The sequence below is a fragment of the Microtus oregoni genome, unplaced genomic scaffold, assembly GCF_018167655.1.
Source record: "Microtus oregoni isolate MIOR12 unplaced genomic scaffold, Mior012 000016F_ref0000370, whole genome shotgun sequence".
NCBI lineage: Eukaryota > Metazoa > Chordata > Mammalia > Rodentia > Cricetidae > Microtus > Microtus oregoni.
In genome coordinates this window covers 35730208-35750390 of record NW_024543075.1, presented here as the reverse complement: position 1 = coordinate 35750390, position 20183 = coordinate 35730208, and the positions used below count along the sequence as shown (strand labels likewise).

The 20183-nt window shown below is 47.7% G+C and overlaps 2 protein-coding genes across 2 annotated transcripts; both read right to left on the bottom strand.

The window, feature by feature from the left end:
* Positions 1-888: 888 nt before the first annotated feature.
* On the bottom strand, positions 889-8479 carry CUNH11orf16 (chromosome unknown C11orf16 homolog). The gene is made up of 5 exons (XM_041666028.1): positions 8313-8479; positions 6360-6516; positions 3814-4048; positions 2066-2689; positions 889-953 (listed from the first exon to the last, which is right to left on the bottom strand). The coding sequence occupies exons 1-5, from the start codon at positions 8477-8479 to the stop codon at positions 889-891; spliced, it is 1248 nt and encodes a 415-aa protein (XP_041521962.1).
* Positions 8480-11329: 2850 nt separating this feature from the next.
* Positions 11330-12269, bottom strand: Ascl3 (achaete-scute family bHLH transcription factor 3). Its single transcript, XM_041667238.1, has one exon. It carries the CDS (start codon positions 12260-12262, stop codon positions 11738-11740), a length of 525 nt encoding a protein of 174 aa, XP_041523172.1. The 5' UTR covers positions 12263-12269; the 3' UTR covers positions 11330-11737.
* Positions 12270-20183: the final 7914 nt, after the last annotated feature.

Here is a 20183-nt window from a genome sequence, read left to right as displayed (position 1 = left end):
TGGCCTCACACTTGGAGCAATGCTCTTGCCTCACAGGCATGAACCACAATACCTAGTTTGAGTCTTAAGATTATGTGTATGAGTATTTTGCTTATGTACCATGTGTGTGCCTGGTACCCACAGAGGCCAGAAGATGGTTGTTAGCGACATATGAGTGCTGGAAGCAAACCTCAGTCCTCTGCAAAAGATGGTTGTTAGCGACATATGAGTGCTGGAAGCAAACCTCAGTCCTCTGCAAAAGATGGTTGTTAGCAACATATGAGTGCTGGAAGCAAACCTCAGTCCTCCGCAAAAGATGGTTGTTAGCGACATATGAGTGCTGGAAGCAAACCTCAGTCCTCTGCAAGAGATGGTTGTTAGCAACATATGAGTGCTGGAAGCAAACCTCAGACCTCTGCAAAAGCAACAAATCCTCTTGACCAATGAGTCCACTATAGCCCCAATTTTTAAAATTCTGTGTATATGTATGAGCTTGTGCATCTAAAGTATAGGTACCCTCAGAGTCCCAGAGAGGGGATCTGCTCTACTTTTGGAGTCTTTCAGATGCCCTGCCCAGGCATTCTGCTTTACCCAGATGCTCAAGACTTTTTTTTTTTAATATTTATTTATTTATTTATTATGTATACAATGTTCTGTCTGCATGTATGCCTGCAGGCCAGAAGAGGGCACCAGATCTCATTACAGATGGTTGTGAGCCACCATGTGGTTGCCGGGAATTGGAACTCAGGACCTTTGGAAGAGCAGGCAATGCTCTTAACTGCTGAGCCATCTCTCCAGCCCAGGGCTTTTCTTCTAAGGGAATTGTTCCTCTGGTTGTCCCAATGCCCTGACTTCGTTGTCTGTGTTCAGCTTCTGGTTGAGTCTGCCATGTTCTCATGTTGGTGGCTTTCAGGGCTGGCTCCTGGTGGTCCCCACAACTGCAGTTTGCACTCTGTCCTGTTGGTTGTCCTTGTCTTTTCAACGTCTTGTTCCTAAACCCAAGATCGGTTAGTGGGGCTGGTGCTGAAGACAAGGGAGGCGACAACTGCTCTTTCTAGCTGTGTGCCCTTGGAGGGGATGCATAAGGCTGTGCTTGGAGGGCAGAGGATCGCAAGAGGTAGAGCCGAAGACTGACAGCCAACTTTGGACTTGACAGACTGATAGCAAGTACTGGTGGCGTGCTAGTGCTTAGTACAGATTAAATACCCATCCTGTTTAGAAGCCAGACAGTACATTTCCTTACAAGGACGCAAAGCTGGGAAGGAAAAGGCTGTTACCTGCTGCTGCCTCCAGCCCTGGCTCACACTCGGCTTTGTGCACATCAGTTATCTTTGGCACTTGACTATATGAGAGGCAGTATGGCATCCGCAGGGTGACTCCCATTTACAGTCCTAGAGCCAGGCTAGTCTAGGTGACCAGACCCAGTCAGAACTGCTAAGACAACAGAAACAGCAGGGGATGGGACTTCTAAGGAAGAAATAGCTGGGGCTGGCCCTTTCCCACACCCCACACATTCTCTGTGTAGATTTAGAATATTCCTGATGTTGCTCCATGGGCCAGTTCTAGAAATTTAAATCTTTTTCTGGACTGCAACAAAACAGCTGGGACCTAAAAGATACATTTCTCTTCTTTGTAATTAATTATTAGATGGGTGGAGACAGAAAAAGATATGACTAGGGATGCTGGTAGAGTACCTGCCTGGCATACATGGTACCCTGGGCTCTACCAAGCACCACATAAACCTGGCATGGTACTACATCCTGTAATCCCAGCCCTTGGGAGGTAGAGGTAGAGGATCAGGGGTTGAAGGTCATCTTTGGCTACATAGGAAGTTTAAGGGCATCTTGGGCTATATGAGACCCCGTGTCAAAGAAGAGGCGGGTGTTAAATAGAGGAACCAATCAGAGCACAAAGATCAAACCATCTGTCCTCTCCTGTTCATGTGGAAGCTACCTCTTCCCTGATCTGACAGCCTGCATTCCATACATTACTTCCAAGCCCACCAGAGTGTTCCATATTTCAAGAGACCCTTGCAGCCTCTAGCCCCTGTCTGGGAAGCTAGCATCAAACCCCTGGTATACCATACCCGGTTTTCCAGGGGGCAGCTCAGGCCCGTTTCTCCTCCAGTACCTCCATTCAGGCTGACTGGGGCCACACTGCTGCAGAGGCTTCTCAAAAATGATGGGATCAGTGTTAACTCCTCTGTTTACCATCTGTCTCTTCGGAAGTCCCATCTCCAGATGACTCTCTGAATTCTCTTCCTCAGAGGAGGAGGAGGACATATTGTAGCTGAACGCTGCTATCGCCTCTTCTTTAGGACCTTGTAGGGGTAGAAGCTGAGCTGTGGGCTTCGGCTCTGACTCTGGGAGTTTTGTTGTGGCCTCTGAGGTCCTTGTTAGTGGCCACCAGCTAGGCCCCACCAAAGGACAGCCACAGAAACAGCTCTGATATAGAGGCTGGCAGCAGGCACAAAAGAGGCAGGGAGGACATGAGTCCAGAGGAGATCTGTGTGTGGTGCATCTAGCGTTAGGTCCCAGCTGAGAACAGTGAGGTGCCCACAGGAAAGGACCATGGCAGCCCCGGGTGTGAGGTGTTTGTAGTCTCTCCACGGCCTTCTTCCAGACAGTGGGGGGCACCCACCTGACCCTGTCTAGAGGCACCTTAGTTGTCTTGCCATTCCAGAAGTGAACAGTGATTTCTTCTTTAGATGCTATGAACAGAAATGAGAGACATTTTTTTATGATTCCTGGCTCTTTGGAATAAAGTCCAAAGCCTCAGCCCCACCCCCTGTTCTTCTTGGCTCTTCATGTGCTGCTGTACCCAGAGAGCCTTTGGGAATGTCCCTTCTCCCATACCACACCGACCACCAGTTCTGGGAGGACTTCCTGGCACCTCCCTGCCTCCTAGGCTGCAGAGGGCCTGGAGGGACCTGGTTTTCGTGCAGAACCAAAGCACAGCCTCAGCAAAGTTTTTTATGATTCTCTGAAGAACAGCTGTGCTGATTGGCTGGCACAAGAGGCTTGTCAGTCCCTGGAGGACCTGGTGAGTGATGGGAGGTGAGTTCCCATGACTAGAATACTTTCCCTGCCACCACCACACATGATGTTTTTGTTGGGTTCGTCGGTTTGAGTTTTTGAGATAGGTCTCATGTAGCCCAAGTCCCTTCAGCTCCATGATTCCTGCTTCAGCCCACTGAGTGCTGGAATTCTAGATGCCATGACATCACGCCCAGCTCATGCGCTGGTTTAGGTAATCAGCATAGACATGGTAGTTGTAGATTGTTTCTCTTGGTTTGATTTTATGCCTTTTGAGTTTTTGTCGTTATTTGCTTTGTTTTATACATATCTTTATTAATTTTTATTCTATGTGTTTTCATATGTTTAAGTGTTTTACCTGTGCCACATTCTAACATGGTGCCCAGGGAGGCCAGAGGAGGGTATTAGGTCCCCTGGAACTGGAGTTATAGAAGGATGTGAGCTTCCATGTAGGTGCTGGGAACTGAATGTTAACTACTGAGCTGTCTCTCCAGCCCCCACTTTTTGTTTTTTTTTTTTTGAGACACTCTTATCTGTAGCCTAGGCTGCCTTCAAACTCCCAGCAATGCTCCTGGCTCAGTTTCCTAAGTGCTAGCATCGCAGACACAAGCCACCAGCTTCTGTCCTTCCTGATACTAACCATAACATACCCTGGGAGATAGGACCAGATCTGCTGCCGCTGCAGGGTAAGGCCACTGGGTAAGGTGCGAGGGTTCTCTTTGCTGTGACTCCTACACTGCGGAGCCATGGCCACCAGCAGTGCTCCTCGGGGCGTGTAGGGTCACAACAGCTTCCTCACCTTTCTGGCCTTTTTGCTTCTTCAAGCCCAAGAGTACAGTGCCAGGGCCGTACTGCTGTTGCTCTGCTTCCCAGGGGGCCAGCACCTTGTCACCAGGCTGCAGTGAGCGTGGCATGGATGGCGAGAACTGAATGACATCTTCTGGAAATACCACTCTCCGTTGCTGGACTGGCAGCTTTAGGCCTGCGACAAGGGGAGCCTCAAATTCCACAACCAGGGCCCCCCTCCTCTCCAGCTGTGGGAAAGAAAATAGAGTAAGATTTGACATTAGGGGCTAGGGAGATGGTTCAGTAATCAAGAGCCCTGGTGGCCCTTGCAGGGGATCATGGTTTGGTTCCCAGCACTCACTTGGAGGCTCACAACTATCCATAATTCCAGTTCCAGGGGATTGGACACCCTCTTCTGGCCTCTGTAGCCACCAGGCAGACACACATGATGCACATACATATATGTAGGCTGTCTTAGTTACTGTCCTAATGCTTTGATAAAACACCATGACCAAGGCAACTTATAAAAGGATGTGTTTACTGCTCTTACAGTTTCATGGGGTTAGATCCCATGGACATCATGGTGAGGAACATAGCATCAAAAAGGCAAGGATGGTGCTGATGCCGAAACAGAGCTTACGTCTCGATCCACAAGTGCAAGGCAGAAAGAGCAGAGAATGATACAGGCTTTGGAAACCTCAAGCCCACCCCCACGACACGCCTCCTCCGATAAGACTGCATCTTCTAGTCCTTCCCATACAGTTCCACCATCTAGGGACCAAGCATTTAAATTTATGAACCTAAGAGGGCCATTCTCATTCAAACTACCACACAGACAAAGCACTCATACATATAATAAATCTTAAAAAAAAATTTGAAATACAGCAGAAAAACAGAGTGGCAATGCATACCCATAATCTCAGCACAAGAGAGGCTGAGGCAGGGGAATTGCTCTCGAGTTTGGGGGGCAGCCTGGGCTTTATACTGAATTCAAGGTCATGTTGAGGTCATCAAGGGCCAGGGCAGCTGAGGCTACAAACTGAGGCTCTGTTTGAAACAACAAAAAGATGGGGCGAGCAAGATGGTTCCGTGGGGAAAGGAGCTTGCAGCCAAACCCGACTTCCTGAGTTTGATTCCCAGGACCCACATGATGGAAGGAGAGAACTGACTCCCCCAGTTCTCTTCTGACCCACTTGCCATGGCACATGTACACACAAGAGCACGCGCATGCTCACATGGAACCACATTCACAAAGTCTGGGATGTAGCTAGTTGGTAGAGTGCATGTCTAGTGTGTAGACCTGGGCTCCATCTCCAGCAGAACATAAACCACGCACAGCAGTGCAACATATAATCTGAGAGGCAGAGGCAAGAGAATCCAAGTTCAAAGTTCAAGGCATCCTGGGATACAGGAGGTCCTATGTCAAAAAATTAAAAATTGGGACCCAAGAGATGGCTCTGTAATTAAGATCACTTACTACTCTTGCAGAAACCCCAAGTTTGGTTCCCAGCTCCCACAGGGCAGCTCACAACTGTCTGTAACTCTGGTTCCAGGCTTACTAACACCCTCTTCTGGCCTCTGTTGGCATTCTGTGCACATGGTAGACACAGTCATACAGACAAACTCACAGACATAAAATTAAAATAGATCTAATTTTTATTTATTTTTGTTGTGGTGGTGGTTGTGGTTTTCGAGACAGGGTTTCTCTATGTAACAGCCCTAGCTGTCCTGGAACTAGCTCTTGTAGACCAGGCTGACCTCTAACTCACAGAGCTCTGCCTGTCTCTGCCTCCCTAGTGCTGAGATTAAAGGTGTGCACCACCACCGCCTGGCCCAAAACTAATTTTTAAAAGAGAAGTCTAAGTAGGTGGTGGCGTACACCGTGACTGGCTGAATCTCCTCTGCTTTTGTCATTAGTTAGCACTTCAGTGGCCCAAGCAACTGAGCTGGCCCCTTGGGGATGCTTGAGCTGTAACTTGTGCCCCCAAATGGGAGTGACAACCTAGGGTCACCTCCAAAGCAGGGGTCCCCCCAGCAGTGTCCAGTCCATGGGCAACTCTATGGAGGTGACTTGACTTATCAGAACATTTTTGTTCTGTGGTGATTTAGCATACATGAGCATGTTTTTAAAAATAGGCTGAATATTTTCTATATTTGCATTTTTTGACATAGACAGAGACACATATACACTTAAATAAAAAGAATTTGGGAACGAGGAAGTTTGAATAGCTAATAGAGAAAGCCATGTTATATGGAAGGCAGAATTTGGGGTGATGCTTCTTCAAGCTAAGGAAACCCCAAGATTTTGAGCAAATACTGAAAACTACGAGAGGGGCAGGAAACAGACTCCCCCTTGTAGCCCTTAGAAAGAACCAAACCTACAATGCTTCAAGAGTGGGAAACAAACGAGGTTTCTGTTGTTCAAGCTATTCACTTTGCGGAACTTCACCACACAGCCCTAACAGTTTAGCCAAGGAACCAGACTGACAAATGTACACAGTTAAGACACACCGGGCGCAACCAAGTCACCCAGAGGAGCGTGTGGCGAGAAGCACTTGCCTCTGGAGCAGCCTTTATCTGAGCCAGATAATAAAAGCCTTCTGGTTCCCTCCTGGCCAGGACCCAGGGGCCAGCAGCATCTCCGACTCTTCCCAGCCAGCTAAGCCCCTGCCACGATGTATCAGCAGTGTGGGAACATGGGTGACAAGAACCACACCTGGGAAAAACAAATGAAATCAAGGGGCGAGCACAAAATCCTGCAAACATCAATAGACTATAGAAGTGGCTCGGAGGGTAAAGGTGCTTGCCACAGACCCCACACTGTGGAAGGAGAAAACCGACTTCCATAAGTTGTCCTCTGACGGCCACATGTGAAATATAGTGTGTGTTCCCACCTAGATAAACATATGAAATATAATAATAATAAGATACACGCCTCGGGGTCTGATCTGAGGAGGCTCACTGCATGAGGGTGAGAAGGTGTGCACAACAGAAATCCAGGGAGAACGTGGCAATCTATGACTTGCTGCAAGATCAGCTCGACTTCTGGAGTTAGCAGAAAGTGAAGGGCACATAGGTCGTTTTCTGTATGGGGCATTATTTCAGGAAAACCAAATGAAATCCGCTTGTATGCTTGTGTTAGTCAATGCTTAAAAAACTGTGGGATTCTAGGATGAGGTAACAAACTGACAGGGGAATCAAACTGTAAGTTGCTTGGCTTCAGGGGTCAGAGGGATGTGGACATGTTGGAGCTGGGGCAGTTGCAGAATGGGGGATCTGGTTTTGGGGAGGTTGTTTTCAAATATTTATTTTCACTTTTTGAAGTATGTGTGTGTTCAGATTCCCTGGAACTGGAGTTACAGGCGTTTGTGAGCCACCTGATGTGGGTGCTGGGAGTTGAACTTGGGTCTCCTAGGAGTACGGATGCTGGGAGTTGAACTCGGGTCTCCTAGGAGTACGGATGCTGGGAGTTGAACTCGGGTCTCCTAGGAGTACGGATGCTGGGAGTTGAACTTGGGTCTCCTAGGAGTACGGATACGCACTCTTAACTGTAGAGTAGTCTTTCCAGCCCAAGAGGGTATGGGCTTTTGAAAAAAGTTGTTTTTGCAGACAAGTCTGAATGTAAAGATGCTTAACTTGGAAAAAAAAGCCAGGTGGTGGTAGCCCCTTTAGTCCTAGCACCTAGGCTGAGGCAGACAGAGGTCTGTGAGTTTAAGGTCAGCCTGGCCTACAGAATGAATTCAAGGACAGCCAAGGCTGTTACACAGAGAAACCTTGTCTCAAGAAAACAAACCAAATCATCAAAATACAACAACAACAATAAAGCTAAGCTTGATCTTGAACAAGGTGATCCACGCATGGAGCTGGAGAGATGGCTCAGTGGTTAAGAGCACTGACTACACTTCCAGAGGACCCGGGTTCAATTCCAGCACCCACATGGCAGCTCACAACTGTCTGAAGATCCAGTTCCAGGGGATCTGACACCTTCACACCAATGCACATAAAATAAAATTAAATAAACCATGAAAACTACTTTATAAAAAAAAAGGGTGATCCAAACAAATAAATTAAGAACTTGAGCAATGAACTGGAGAGATTCTCCAGTGGTTAAGGATTAATTCAGAAGACCAGGATTTAGTTTCCAGCACCCACTTGGCTACCAACAATCCTCGCTATGTAACTCCAATTCAAGCGTATCTGCTGCCCTCTTCTGGCCTCTTCAGGTACTGTATGCATGCAGTACACAGACAGGCAGGCAAAACACCCAAACACTTAAAATAAATTTTTACAAATTTTTAAGTTGAGCGTTGGGCTGCCGTGTCCCTATCCTAGGCAGACTGGTTGGTCCCTGGAACTTGCTACAGGCTGACGTTCCTTTGCCTCGTCATAGTCACACTTTAGACAGCTGACTGAGGATGCTATTCTGGAAAATCCCAGGCATTTGAGGACTCTAAGCTGCCATTAGGACCAGGAACAGAGGGTAAAGGAAGGACAGAGGACAGAAGCTGGTACCTGGTGAGTGTGCAGCTCGTGGGCAGCCAGGATGCTTGTGTGGCAAAGGGACAGGTGAAGGAGAGGCCCCAGGGTGGCACCACACCATCTGGGCTGGGGGCTTTCCCAGCTGTGGGCACACTGCAGTATTTGGGCAGAGGCAGCCCAGGCCTGGTAGAGGGCTGCATGGTCTTCAGAGTACCCACCTGGAGCAAACACAGGTATCACAGCTGTAGTCTAATCCCGCCAGGGGACACTCCCCAGGGTTCCCACATATACCCAGTGTCCCCTTTGGAGTACCTATCTCAGAATGTCCCCCAGGAACTAGGGAGGACTGAAAGAACTGAAGCTAGAAGCTTAAAGAGATCCCACTTCAATCCTCCCTCAAAGTCGCATGCTCATAGCTTGTTACCACTCCAGAGATGAGCCGCGAGAGGCACCCAGCAGCTCAGCTCCCATTGGGCTTTACCTCCTTCCTCCTCCGTGTGGCTAGAACCCCTGGAACATGCCCTTTCTCTTTACACACTCTGCCGTGACCAACTGACCCCCACCAGAAGCCACGGACTCCCCTCCTAACCTGGTCGCCTACAGGACTAGCTAGGGTCCTCCCTTTGTGGACTTATTCAGAGGCAGTAACAGTCACCTAAGACTTGTTAGGGTCTACCATGGCCCAAAGCCACAAGTCTGATTCCAAAGGGACTTACCTAAAACTCCAAATCCAGCCCAGACCTGAGCCTTACCTCAGTCTTGGCCCCATCTGACAGCTGATACTCATGGCGTTGGTGTAACAACTCTTGGTTCCCAGGCAGGTTGCTTAGTAGGTTGCTATGGACTTAATCAAGCAGGCAATGCCAGGGCTTAGGAGTACACTGGGCATATGCAGAGAGCGACCTGAGGCCCTGAGAGACTTAGATTTGGGAGTGAGGTGGGAGAGTCAAGGCAAGTTTTTTATTTTCCCTCTATCTCAATGACTGCTTCCTTACAGTGGGAGCCTCTTAGAGGTCTTGGGGGAGTCCCGTGGAGGGGTGCTGAGCTCTTCAGAGACTGTCTGCTTCTACCTACAGAAGGCAGAAGGCTGGATTGGGAAACTAATGAGTAGCCTAGGGACTCTTCATTCCTTATAGTTTAAAACAAAATAGCAGGGCTAGGAAGACAGCTCAGTAGGGAGACAGCGTGCTGTGCCAGCATGCAGACCTGTGTTTGTCTCCCCAGCACCCACTTGGCCAGGTTTACATACAACCCTAGCATGGAAGGAGGAGATTAACGGCCAGCTCCTGAACCAAAATGTGGAACTCTGGGTTCAGTGAGAGATCCTGCCTCAAAAAAATAAAGGGGATAACAACTGAGGAGGACACCTTCTAGCCTCTACAGCCCCATGCATGTACAAACACACACACACACACACACACACACACACACACACACACACACACACCAAAGGAGCGAGCGTGTTTGTAACAAAAGGAACTCTCCGAATAAGTATGTGAGCTGTAGAAGGATGGGGAACAGATGGATGACCAAAGGAATAAAAGTCCAGATTCCTTGGACCTGGAGAGATGGCTCCAGGTTAAGAACATTGTCTGCTCTTCCAAAGGACCCAGGTTCAATTCCCAAAAGGACCCAGGTTCAATTCCCAGCACCCACACATAGCAGCTCACACCTGTCTGTAACCCCAGTTCCAGGGCTTCTGACACCCTCACACAGACAAAATGCAGGCAAAACACCAGTGCACATAAAATAAATAAATCATTTAAAAAAATAAATAAGAAGCCTGGGCAGTGGTGGTGGCGCACGCCTTTAATCCCAGCACTCAGGAGGCAGAGGCAGGTGGATCTCTGTGAGTTCGAGGCCAGCCTGGTCTACAAGAGTTAATTCCAGGACAGCCAGAGCTGTTACATGGAGAAACCCTGTCTCGAAAATCCGAAGATAAAGAAGTCCAGATTCCACTCTCATGCCCGTATCCACAAAGACTGATGTGCTGAGGCAGTCGCATAGGTGGATCCGACCCAAGAAACCAAACACGGGCGTGTATGAGTCTCAAGACTGTAGCTGGGAATTGTATACAGACTCTCTTCTTCTTGGGCAGGAATAAGGAGGCATCTAATTCTAGGAGATCCTGGTGGCTATTTCCTGAGAGAGTCATAGAGCTAGACCCAGGCTCTGAGGGACTCTAGTTCAAGTAGCCCACTGCTCCCTCACAGCGTAGTATTCTGCATTGACTTAAAAATGTTCATTTATTTTTATTTTATGTATATGAGTGTTCTGCCTGCATGTATGTATGTGTGCTACAGGCATGCCTGGTGCCTGCAGAGGCCAGAAGAAGGCTTTGGATCCCCTGGAACTGGAGTTAAAGACAGTTGTGAGCCACCATGTAGATGCTGGAAAGCAAACCTGGGTCCCCTGCAAGAGCAGCAAGTACTCTTAACCACTTAGCCGTCTCTCCAACTGCTTGTACTTCTTGCTGGTGTCGGGGAGATTTGAAAATGACGGGTTGTGGGTTATTCAGTCCTTCAGTTTCACAAGGAATACACTCTCTGTATTAGTTATGACAGTTTGGGTTGAGTTTCCTCTGGCAACTCAAAGTGCCTTGCCTGATGATGCTCTCCCAAAGCCAATTCTGCAATCACCAGGACGACTGTAGCCCAGACACATGCCTCGAATCTCAGTCTAAAAAGACCAGTGACAGGGGCAGCCAAAAAGGATTACTGAATGAGACCTTGGGGTTTTAGTGATGGTAGGGAAATATTCCAGTTAGAATGGGAGAGAGCAGGGTGTGTTTGCAAGACTGTGCTTCCCTTTTGTGGGAATGTCAAAGTATATGGAGCTTTGAAAGCCAAGGGGAGCCAGGCATGGTGGCACTGACTTTAATCCTAGGACTCTGGAAACACAGGCAAGTAGATCTCTGTGAGTTACATAGTAAGAAAAGAAAAAAAACCCACCAAGTAAACTAAGTGGGTGCATTCAACGGCAGTAGTCAAAAGTTATTCGGCAGTTTGAGCAACAATGTTTTAAGAACTTCACACTCGTGTACACATTGCCTTACAGGACACGCACATGTCAGGCACCAAAAGATAAGGAAAGAAACAGCTTCAAAACGAGGGAAGAGCCAGCTGAGAACAGAATCCGGGATGGAAATGAATCGTGGTCCCGGCACAGGTGACAGGATCGGAACAGGAAGATAGTGTCAACAAATATTTACCAAGCGTACATTTGGCCAAGGCTCTAAGAAGGGTGGGGTGGGTGTGCGGAGACCCCCGGGCACTCGGTACCCTCAGAATACTCAAAGAGTCTCAGTTTGCATGGGATAATTTAGTGCCTCTGAAACCCAGAGAAGCAACATTTAAGGAAGTTTGGTAGTGGGACTACTGTTGTCCCCTCCCCCAAACCACGTGTATGAGAATCTACTGGACGCTGCTGCAGCAGAGCCCGTTTGGGAAAGCACTGACTCAAATGACTCTCAGAGACTGGTCTAGGGGGCCACAACTGGTGGTCCGAGGGTTCCTCCCAGCCTCAGTCTCATCCGGGTACAAGAGAGACTGTAGATAGCTGATGTACTTGATGGCAGCTCGGAGGGTCTCCACTTTGCTGAGTCGCTTCTCCAGGTAGTCCTCGGGCAGGTGTCGCCGCAGCCGGGCGTAGCCTTCGTTCACACACTTGACTCGCTGTCTCTCACGCTCATTCCTCTTGCGGATGAAGGCAGGCCCGTAGGCGTAGTCACAGCGCCTGTAGTTGGCGTAAGGCATGGGGAAAGGGAAGGGGTACGGGTCCCCATAATTGTCCATGATTAGGGTATCGCCGGTAAAGGGCAGCAGAGGCAACTCGTTCGTGTAAGGGGGCGGCATAGGGGCCTCGGGGCACAGGTGGACAGTGACCATGGGGTCCAGGTAGAAGGGCCTGGACAGTGGCAAGTGGGCAGACTCAGAGAAGACGGAGAGGCTGTCTGGAGGGTTGGAGTGGCTTCTGTTGTCCATCGTCTCCTCTTTCACCTAGAACAGAGGTGTGCTTATCAGTTTGTCCAGATTAAATAAATAAACACATAAATACATAAATAAAAGAGCAGATTTGATCTACTTTCTTCGAGATTCATGTCTTAGAGACTTCTGCTTAGTTTCAGGACTCATACTGAAAAGTAAACAGGGTTATAGTCATTTGTGTAGAGGTGCCACGGTGGTGCCTGAGACTTGTGATTACAGGACTCCAGAGGCCGAAGCAGGAGAATAGCTCTGAGTTCAAGGGAGCTTGGACTATATAGTGAAACTGTCTCCAAACAGTACCACCTCTAACAAGGAAGGGAGGAAGGGAAAGAGGAAGAGAGAGAGAGAGAGAGAGAGAGAGAGAGAGAGAGGATGTCCCTTTATCTCTTTTCTTTTTCAAAAATTTTATTACATTTCTCTCTCTCTCTCTCTCTCTCTCTCTCTGTGTGTGTGTGTGTGTGTGTGTGTGTGTGTGTGTGTGTGTGTGTGTGTGATGGGGGGCACTGAATCCAGGGCCTTGCACGTGATCAGCAACGTGTCTTGAACTACAAGGCCACTACCTTTAGCCTTTGGTATAAAACCCTCAAAGCGTTTTCTGGGGGACCCCGTGGTCAGCCAGTTACCTAGGCGGTGGGGAAGGAATGCTTGTGTTGCCACTGTAAATGCTTACTGAGGCCAAGCTTGGCTTTTGTTTTTCCCTTGCTAGGTGTCCTCGGGCAAGTTTCCTAACCCTCTCTGAGCCACACTTGCTTCCTATGTCCCCTTGAGAGTTTAAAAGTCCTATCAATGCACTGGTCCCAGAATTAACCGTTCTGTTCTCCTTTTTCTTTGCAAATGGATACTTAAGGAGCCTCTCTTTTCTCTGCACTTGATAGAAAATCTAGTTTATATTCCCCGTCCCCTGCAGTGGAGAGTCCAAACATTCACGTCTTAGAAGCCCAGTTGCTGAGGTCCGAGAGAGCCTGAGATTTCACGGGCGTGCTCCTTAAGCATCCCCCGGAGCTGTAGTTCTTAGGCGACTTTCTCAGGGAGAAATTTAGGAGTCCCAGGCTTGGCAAACTACACAAAAAAGAGGTGAAGAAAGCAAACAAAGTAGACGTTTATTGGCAAGACTAGTTAACGCCGGCGCCACGCTCTCCATTTGCTTGTGGTTTTGAGACTGGGTCTTACTGTATATTTGCTGGCCTGACATTTGTTAGACAGCTGAGGCTGGATCCTAGCCGTGTGCCACCAAACCTAACTTGCTACCTGAGCATAGCAGGAACTCTACAGCCCTCGCTGGGTGATGGAAAGAACAGCCTTTAAGACCAGATTCTGGTGTGTACCCATCTTTGTGAAAAGGCCCAGCCATAGCCTCTGAAAAGATAAGAAACTGAAATCAGAAATGGCTGCCGGGACTGGGGGTGCTGGGAGGCTGGGTGGCTGAGGACTGGGGACTGGGGGGGCTGAAGGGTTGAGGGGCTGGGGAGCTGGGGGATTGGGAGGCTGGGGGGCTGGGGACTGGGATGCTTTGAGGTTCGGGGCTGGGGACTGGGGGGCTGGAGGGCGGGGGCTGGGGAACTGGAGGGCTGGGAGGGATGAGAGGGTTGGGGGCTGGGGACTAGGGGGGCTAGGGACTGGGGGACTGGGGGGATTGGGAAGCTGGGGGACTTGGGGCTGGGGGCTGGGGACTGGGGGGCTGGAGTGCTGGGAAGTTGGGGGCTGGGGAGTTGGGGGTGGGGACTGGGGGGCTGGAGGGCGGGGGGAGGGGGTTAGGGGACTAGGGGGCTGGCAGGGCTGGGGGACTCAGGGGCTGGGGGACTGGGGGGTTGGGGGCTGGGAGGGCTGGAGGCTAGGGGGCTGGAATGCAGGTGAAGAAGGACAAGGTTGTAAGAAGTCATAGTAGGACTGACTGGAAAAGGAGTGAGTGCCTGGAACAGCATGTGCCTAAGAGGCTGGGGGAGGATAGTGAGGTTGTGACAATTCCAAACTGAGATGGAGGGACGGGAAATGGGAGACTCCAAATTATTGACCAAATGACCCACAATAACTAACACAAGACAGAAATCTCTGGAAGATTAAACAGGAGCCTAAACTCTGTCAAAAAGAAAAAGTCGCTGAGAGAAGAAACTAGTTAGGAAATCCCCAAGCCAGGAATTCTAGAGGCTAAGAGAAAAGGGCCAGCGGGACAAAGCCACAAACCCAGCCAACGGGGGCAGCGCGTGCGCTTCAGCCCCAAACAGACCAGAGTTTAAGGTCATCCTAGGCTAGCCCGAGATTCATGAGACCCTGTGTCAAAACAAAAGAGCTGGCAAATGGGAATACGGCCTGCACCACTTATTTTTGATAATGGCCTTTTTGCCTACAACAACAGGTTAGATGAAGCTATGCAGTGTCCTGGTTAACTCTGACTGCCACCTTGAAGCCGCCTAGAGACACCGGAGAGAATAATTGTCTCCATCTGTTGGCCTGTAGGCTTGTACTGAAATATTGTCTATTGTGTTTTTCTTATTTTATGTATGAGCGCCTGAATGTATGTATGTGTGCCACATGTCGTGTGTGCCTGATGTCCACGGAGGCCAGAAGAGGGGGTCAGATCCTCTAGAACTGAGCTACAGGCTATTCCAAGTGGCCCAGTATCTGCAGGGAACCAAGTCCAGGTCCTCTGCAAGGGGAGAAGCGCTCTAACAGCTGAACCATCTCTCCAGCCCCTAAGGTATTGTCTTTTTTTTTTTCCTAAGGTATTGTCTTGACTATTAATTGACATTGGGAGGCCCGCCCCACTCTGGATGGCATCCTTTCTTGGGCAGGCGATCCTGGACTGCAGAAGAAAGCTGGCTAAGTCTGAGCTAGCAAGCCAGAGAGCGAGTCTTCTGCTTCAAGCTCCTGCTCCTGGGTCCCTGTCCTGGTTTCCTTGGATGAAGGACTGTAACTGTAAACTGAAGTAAGCCCCTTGGTCCCCTAAATTGTTTTTGGTCAGAGTGTATCACAGCAACCAAGATGAAACCAGAACAGCATGTTCCTCAAAAGTAAAGCAGATGTCAAAGCCATTTATGCAGAATTTTGAGTCATGGTTTTTTACCCCGAATAATAATTTAAATATTATCTCAGCTCTTGACCCAGATGAATTCTGAGTGATTTGTATATACCACAGGTAATTAAGATTCTAGGTTTTGATGAGATTTTGGATAATACCTAGAGCATGTCCTGTCTGAAGACACATTGATGACGAGGCTTTTCTACCAAGCATTTCCAAGAAGCCTCCCATCAGGGAGGGGCCATTTAACTGTCACTTTCCGTTCATGTAAGAGAATTTGAGCATAAAATTTAGGAAGACGAAAGCATGCAGCCATGAAGTGGGCGGAGACAGGAAGCCTAGTGGGGTCAGGAGGTGTGCATGGGGCAACTGAGCACAAGCTCTTCTCAAAAGAAGGCAAAGGATTTCTGCTGCTATTGCAGGCTTCCAAATACGCACCCGCTGGCAAGCACACCTACCTTGGGACCGTCTCAGGTTTCTGCCTTAGAGCTCTTCTGGGAAATGAGTAATGAAGTCTTAATGATAAAACCCTGAGAGAATCTTGATGTTCCCCTGAGCTTAAAAGCAGCAACTTTCATAATTAAAAAAAAAAAAACTAGAATGTAAAAAATAAAAACCCTCCACTGCACATACAATTGAATCATGGGACGTAAGAGCTGGGGGAAGCTTAGAGAAGCCCTCCTTCCCTCCCTCCTCAGGGTATGACAAATTGCTAAGGCTTCAAAGTCAGCAGCAATACTGGTGCCAGAAGCCAGAACCTGAGTTCCTCAGGTTTCCTCACCGGGGCAATCTGGGCCTTTTGTTGTATGGTCATCATTGACTTCTTAAGATAATAGCATGATCCTATTGATGACAAAATTTATCCTCTGTGCCTAGGGCTGTTCTTAAAAATCCTGTTCTGTGGTCTCCCTGTGGGCCACTGTGGAGAAGCATCTCTTACCTGTTTGTAGTTCAGAATGCTGTATTTGGGGCTGAGTCTGGCTGAACCTGATTTATAGGTGGTCATCGAGTGAAATATGCAAAGTAGCTTACCGTTAAACAGAACCGCCTGGTTCTGGGTAGCTGATTTTTTTTTTCTACCTACTATGGAGCTATGACAAACCTGACAATCTAAGCTAAGAGGTTTGCTTATGAAATTGGACACTTGGGATGATCCTTTTGTTTAAGAGGGTACTCCCATTCATCCGGGTTATATGGTTTTATATAAAATTATTTCTGAAAAATACAATAGTCTCATAGCATGTAAACACTGGTCAATATTTTTTTTCAGACAGACCAGAACTAAGAAGGTCCATGTAACCTTTGCAGAATGAAGTCTTTTGGGGAATGCAATATAGTGACGTGCCCCTGAGAGCTGGTGCTTGGATAGTGCCATGTTGGCAAAGTGACTTCCTTCAAAACAAACGAGGAACTGGCATATTACAAGTGCTTAGTTTTATATATGGGGAGAAGTTCTTACTGCTTCCTTAAATCAAAAGGAACTGGTGAGTCTTGAATAAACCATTCTATAATATTGTTAAGCATACTTATGTTTCAAAATGTGTTTGAAGAGGCTGGAGAAATGGCTCAGTAGGTAAGAGTGCTTGTTTCGCAAGCATAAGGACCTGAGTTCAAGCCTCCCAGAATACACATTAAAAAGACAAAGGTGGTTGTGTGTGTACCTGTCACCTCAGTGCTGGGGTGGTCAGAGACAAGAGGATCAATAGGACCAGTCACCAGACCAGCTCCAGGTTTAGTGAAGGACACAGCCTCAGAGGAACAGGGTGTAGAGAGATAGAGGGTACCTGATACTCTCCATATATGTCTCCTCTCTCTCTCTCTCTCTCTCTCTCTCTCCCTCCCTCCCTCCCTCCCTCCTGACATTTTTCATATATGCCTCTCTCTCTATCGCTCTCTTTCTCTCTCACACACACACCTTATACATACATGCACACCATGCATGCACACACAAGCAAAAAATAAAAAGCTGTAATATCTGAAAATGTCTATTAAAATAAATAAGACCTTCATTCTAACAAAAATAACCAAATATAATATATGTCATGTAAGATTAAATGTAAGAAAGAAAACCTAATATCTTTACATTTTTATTTATGTGTCTCTATGCATTTGCATGTGGGTATGTGCACCTGAATGCATTGCCTATGGAGGCCAGAAGAGGGCATCAGATCTCCTGGAGCTGGAGTTACAGGTGGTTGTGAACAGCCCAATGTGGTGCTGGAAACTGAGCAGCAAGAGGTCTTAATTGCTGATCATTTCTCCAGCTTGTGCTGGCTAGTTTTACGTCAACTTGGCACAAGCTAGAGTCACTGGCAAGGAAGGAACCTCAATTGAGAAAAGGCCTCCATAATATTTGGCTGTAAGGCACTTTCCTAATTAGTGGTTTATAGGGAAGAGATCAGCTTACTATGTATACCCACATATGTGGTGGTAGGTGGTCCTGGTTCTATACGAAAGCAGGCTGAGCAAGCCATGGGGAACAAGCCAGTAAGCAGCAGCCCTCCATGGCCTCCATTTTCAGCTCCTGCTCCAGTTCCTGCCCTGTTTGAACTCCTGTCTTGACTTCCTTCAGTGATGAACAGAGGCACTGAGGCATAAGCCACATAGACCCGTTCCTCCCCATCTTGCTTTTGGTCATGGTATCTCATCATAACATTAGTAATATTAAATAAGACACAGCCCCAGTACGTCTCTCTCTCTCTCTTACATGCACACACACACGCACACACATGTTTGTTTTAACTGAGAGTATGGAGTCCTGGCTGACCTGGAATTTACTCCATAGACCAGGCTGTCCTCAAATTCATGGATATCCACCTGCTTCTGCTTACCAAGTACTGGGATTAAAGGTGTGTATGTTCAGCCCAACATAACATTTTAAAACTTTGATATTTCCAATTGTTCATGTTCTGCAACTGAAAGATAATTTCACATTTACTTTTCCGTGTATTCCAGGAGACTTGTGTTGACATTCTTTTCACCATTAAAAAACTCTGTTTTTGGGTTGGGGTGTATGGCTCAATTACTAGAGTACTTGCCCAGCATACAAGAAGCCCTGGGGTTTGAACCTTAGCACCACACAAGACTGGTGCATGACAGCACACTCCTATAACCCCAACACTTGGGAAGCATTGGCAAGAAGATCAGAAGTTTCCCATTATCCTCAGCTGCGCATTGAGTTTGAGGGCAGCCTGGGCTACAAAGAGCGTATGATTTTCTGTGAGACCTTCTCAGCTTTGCACATAGACTTAGGAACCTAATCTGGACATTCAGTTTTTGGGCTAATTTTCTTTGAAATCAATGCCCAGAATAGTTACTTGCTGTAAAGACATTTTTCCAAGACCTCACCCTCATCTGGGGTAAAAGCAGTTCTTGACCTTTGGCCTCAGTACCAGCCCAGGTCTCCACAAAGATAGTTTTTCTGAGGCTGACCAGTTAGCTCTCCCACAGTTCAAGGCTCGTTTTCCTGGTATTCAGTGAAGCACCTGCAATGAAATAAGATCCCACTGGGAAGACCAGCCGCATGTCCTTCTCTGGCAGCTGTAGCTGTCTCCCAAGGGCCAGGGGGGTTTCCCTGATGGAATACAATGTTTTTTCTGGTCCAGGCGGAAGATGATCAGCTTAACTACAAAGAAGCAAGGTGATGGTTTGCTTTCTCTAAGAAGCCTCGAGAACATACCCTTGCACAGAGAGAATTCTGACCTCTCTCTGGGCTTCTGCCCCACCTATAATTAAAATTACATCTCATTTAAAATATTTATTTTATTTTTTCTTTTCTTTCACAAGACACTTTTATTTAGAAGAACAATATACAATCATAGATATTTCAAAGTTTTTTCCCCTTTCATTTTTTTTAAAAGATCTTTTTATGTTATGTGCATGAGTGTTTTGCCTGCATGCACATCTGTGCACCATGTGCAAAGCTGGTACCTGTGGAGGCCAGGAGTTACAGGTGGTTGTGAGCTGCCGTGTGTGTCCTCAGAACTGAACTCAGGTCCTCTCCACGTGCAACCGGTGCAGCGCTCATAGCCACTGAGCCATCTCACCAGACCATTTTTTTTCTTTAAATGGGGAAACTTGATAAGTAGCTGAGGATGACTTTGAACTTCTGTTCCTCCTGGTCTATTTCCCACGTGCTGAGATTACAGGCATGCTCTGCCACACCTGATTTTTATGTTAAGGACCAAACCTGGGACTTCATGCATTCTACACAAGCACTCTAGCAATTGGGCTACCCCCCCCCCCCAGCCCCTTTCCCCTATAAGCGCTTTGTAAACATGGGGGGGAGGGTTGTGCGTGCATGCGTGCATGTGTGTGTGTGTGTGGTGTATTCACTTGTGGAGCTCCGAGGACAACTTGTAGGATTGTGGTTCAGTCTTTTACCAAGTGGGTCCCAGGGATGCTCAGGACATCAGGCTTGGTAGCAAGCACATTTACCACTGAGACAATTCCCTGACCCAGCTGTACTTTTACATTTCCAGTTCTATCCCGTTTGTTCATTGGTTGGACATAGGAAAGCACCTGGCTTTTGCGTCCCTGTAATCTTGGAACCTTGCTGGAATCCCTTCCTAGTTCCAGAGGGTTTCGTTGTTTGGTTTTTCTCCTTAGAAGCCTGTGTCATCTCTAGACAGTGTCAAGTGTCACTCTTTCCTCTGACTCTGCGTAGCTCGTTTTAGTACGTGAACTAGGACTTCTAGGGTGATGCTAAAGTGTCACAAGAGGACATCCCTGTCTCCTTGATCTCAGGGAGAAGGAAGGTTTCTAGCTTCTCACCAGTAAATATATTAGCTATATTTTTGCAGGGTTTTTTTTTTTTGATATATTAGTCACATTCTATAGCTTATGCTGGCCTTAAACTCCTGGAAATTCTCCAGATTCAGTTTCCCAGATGCTGGGCTTACA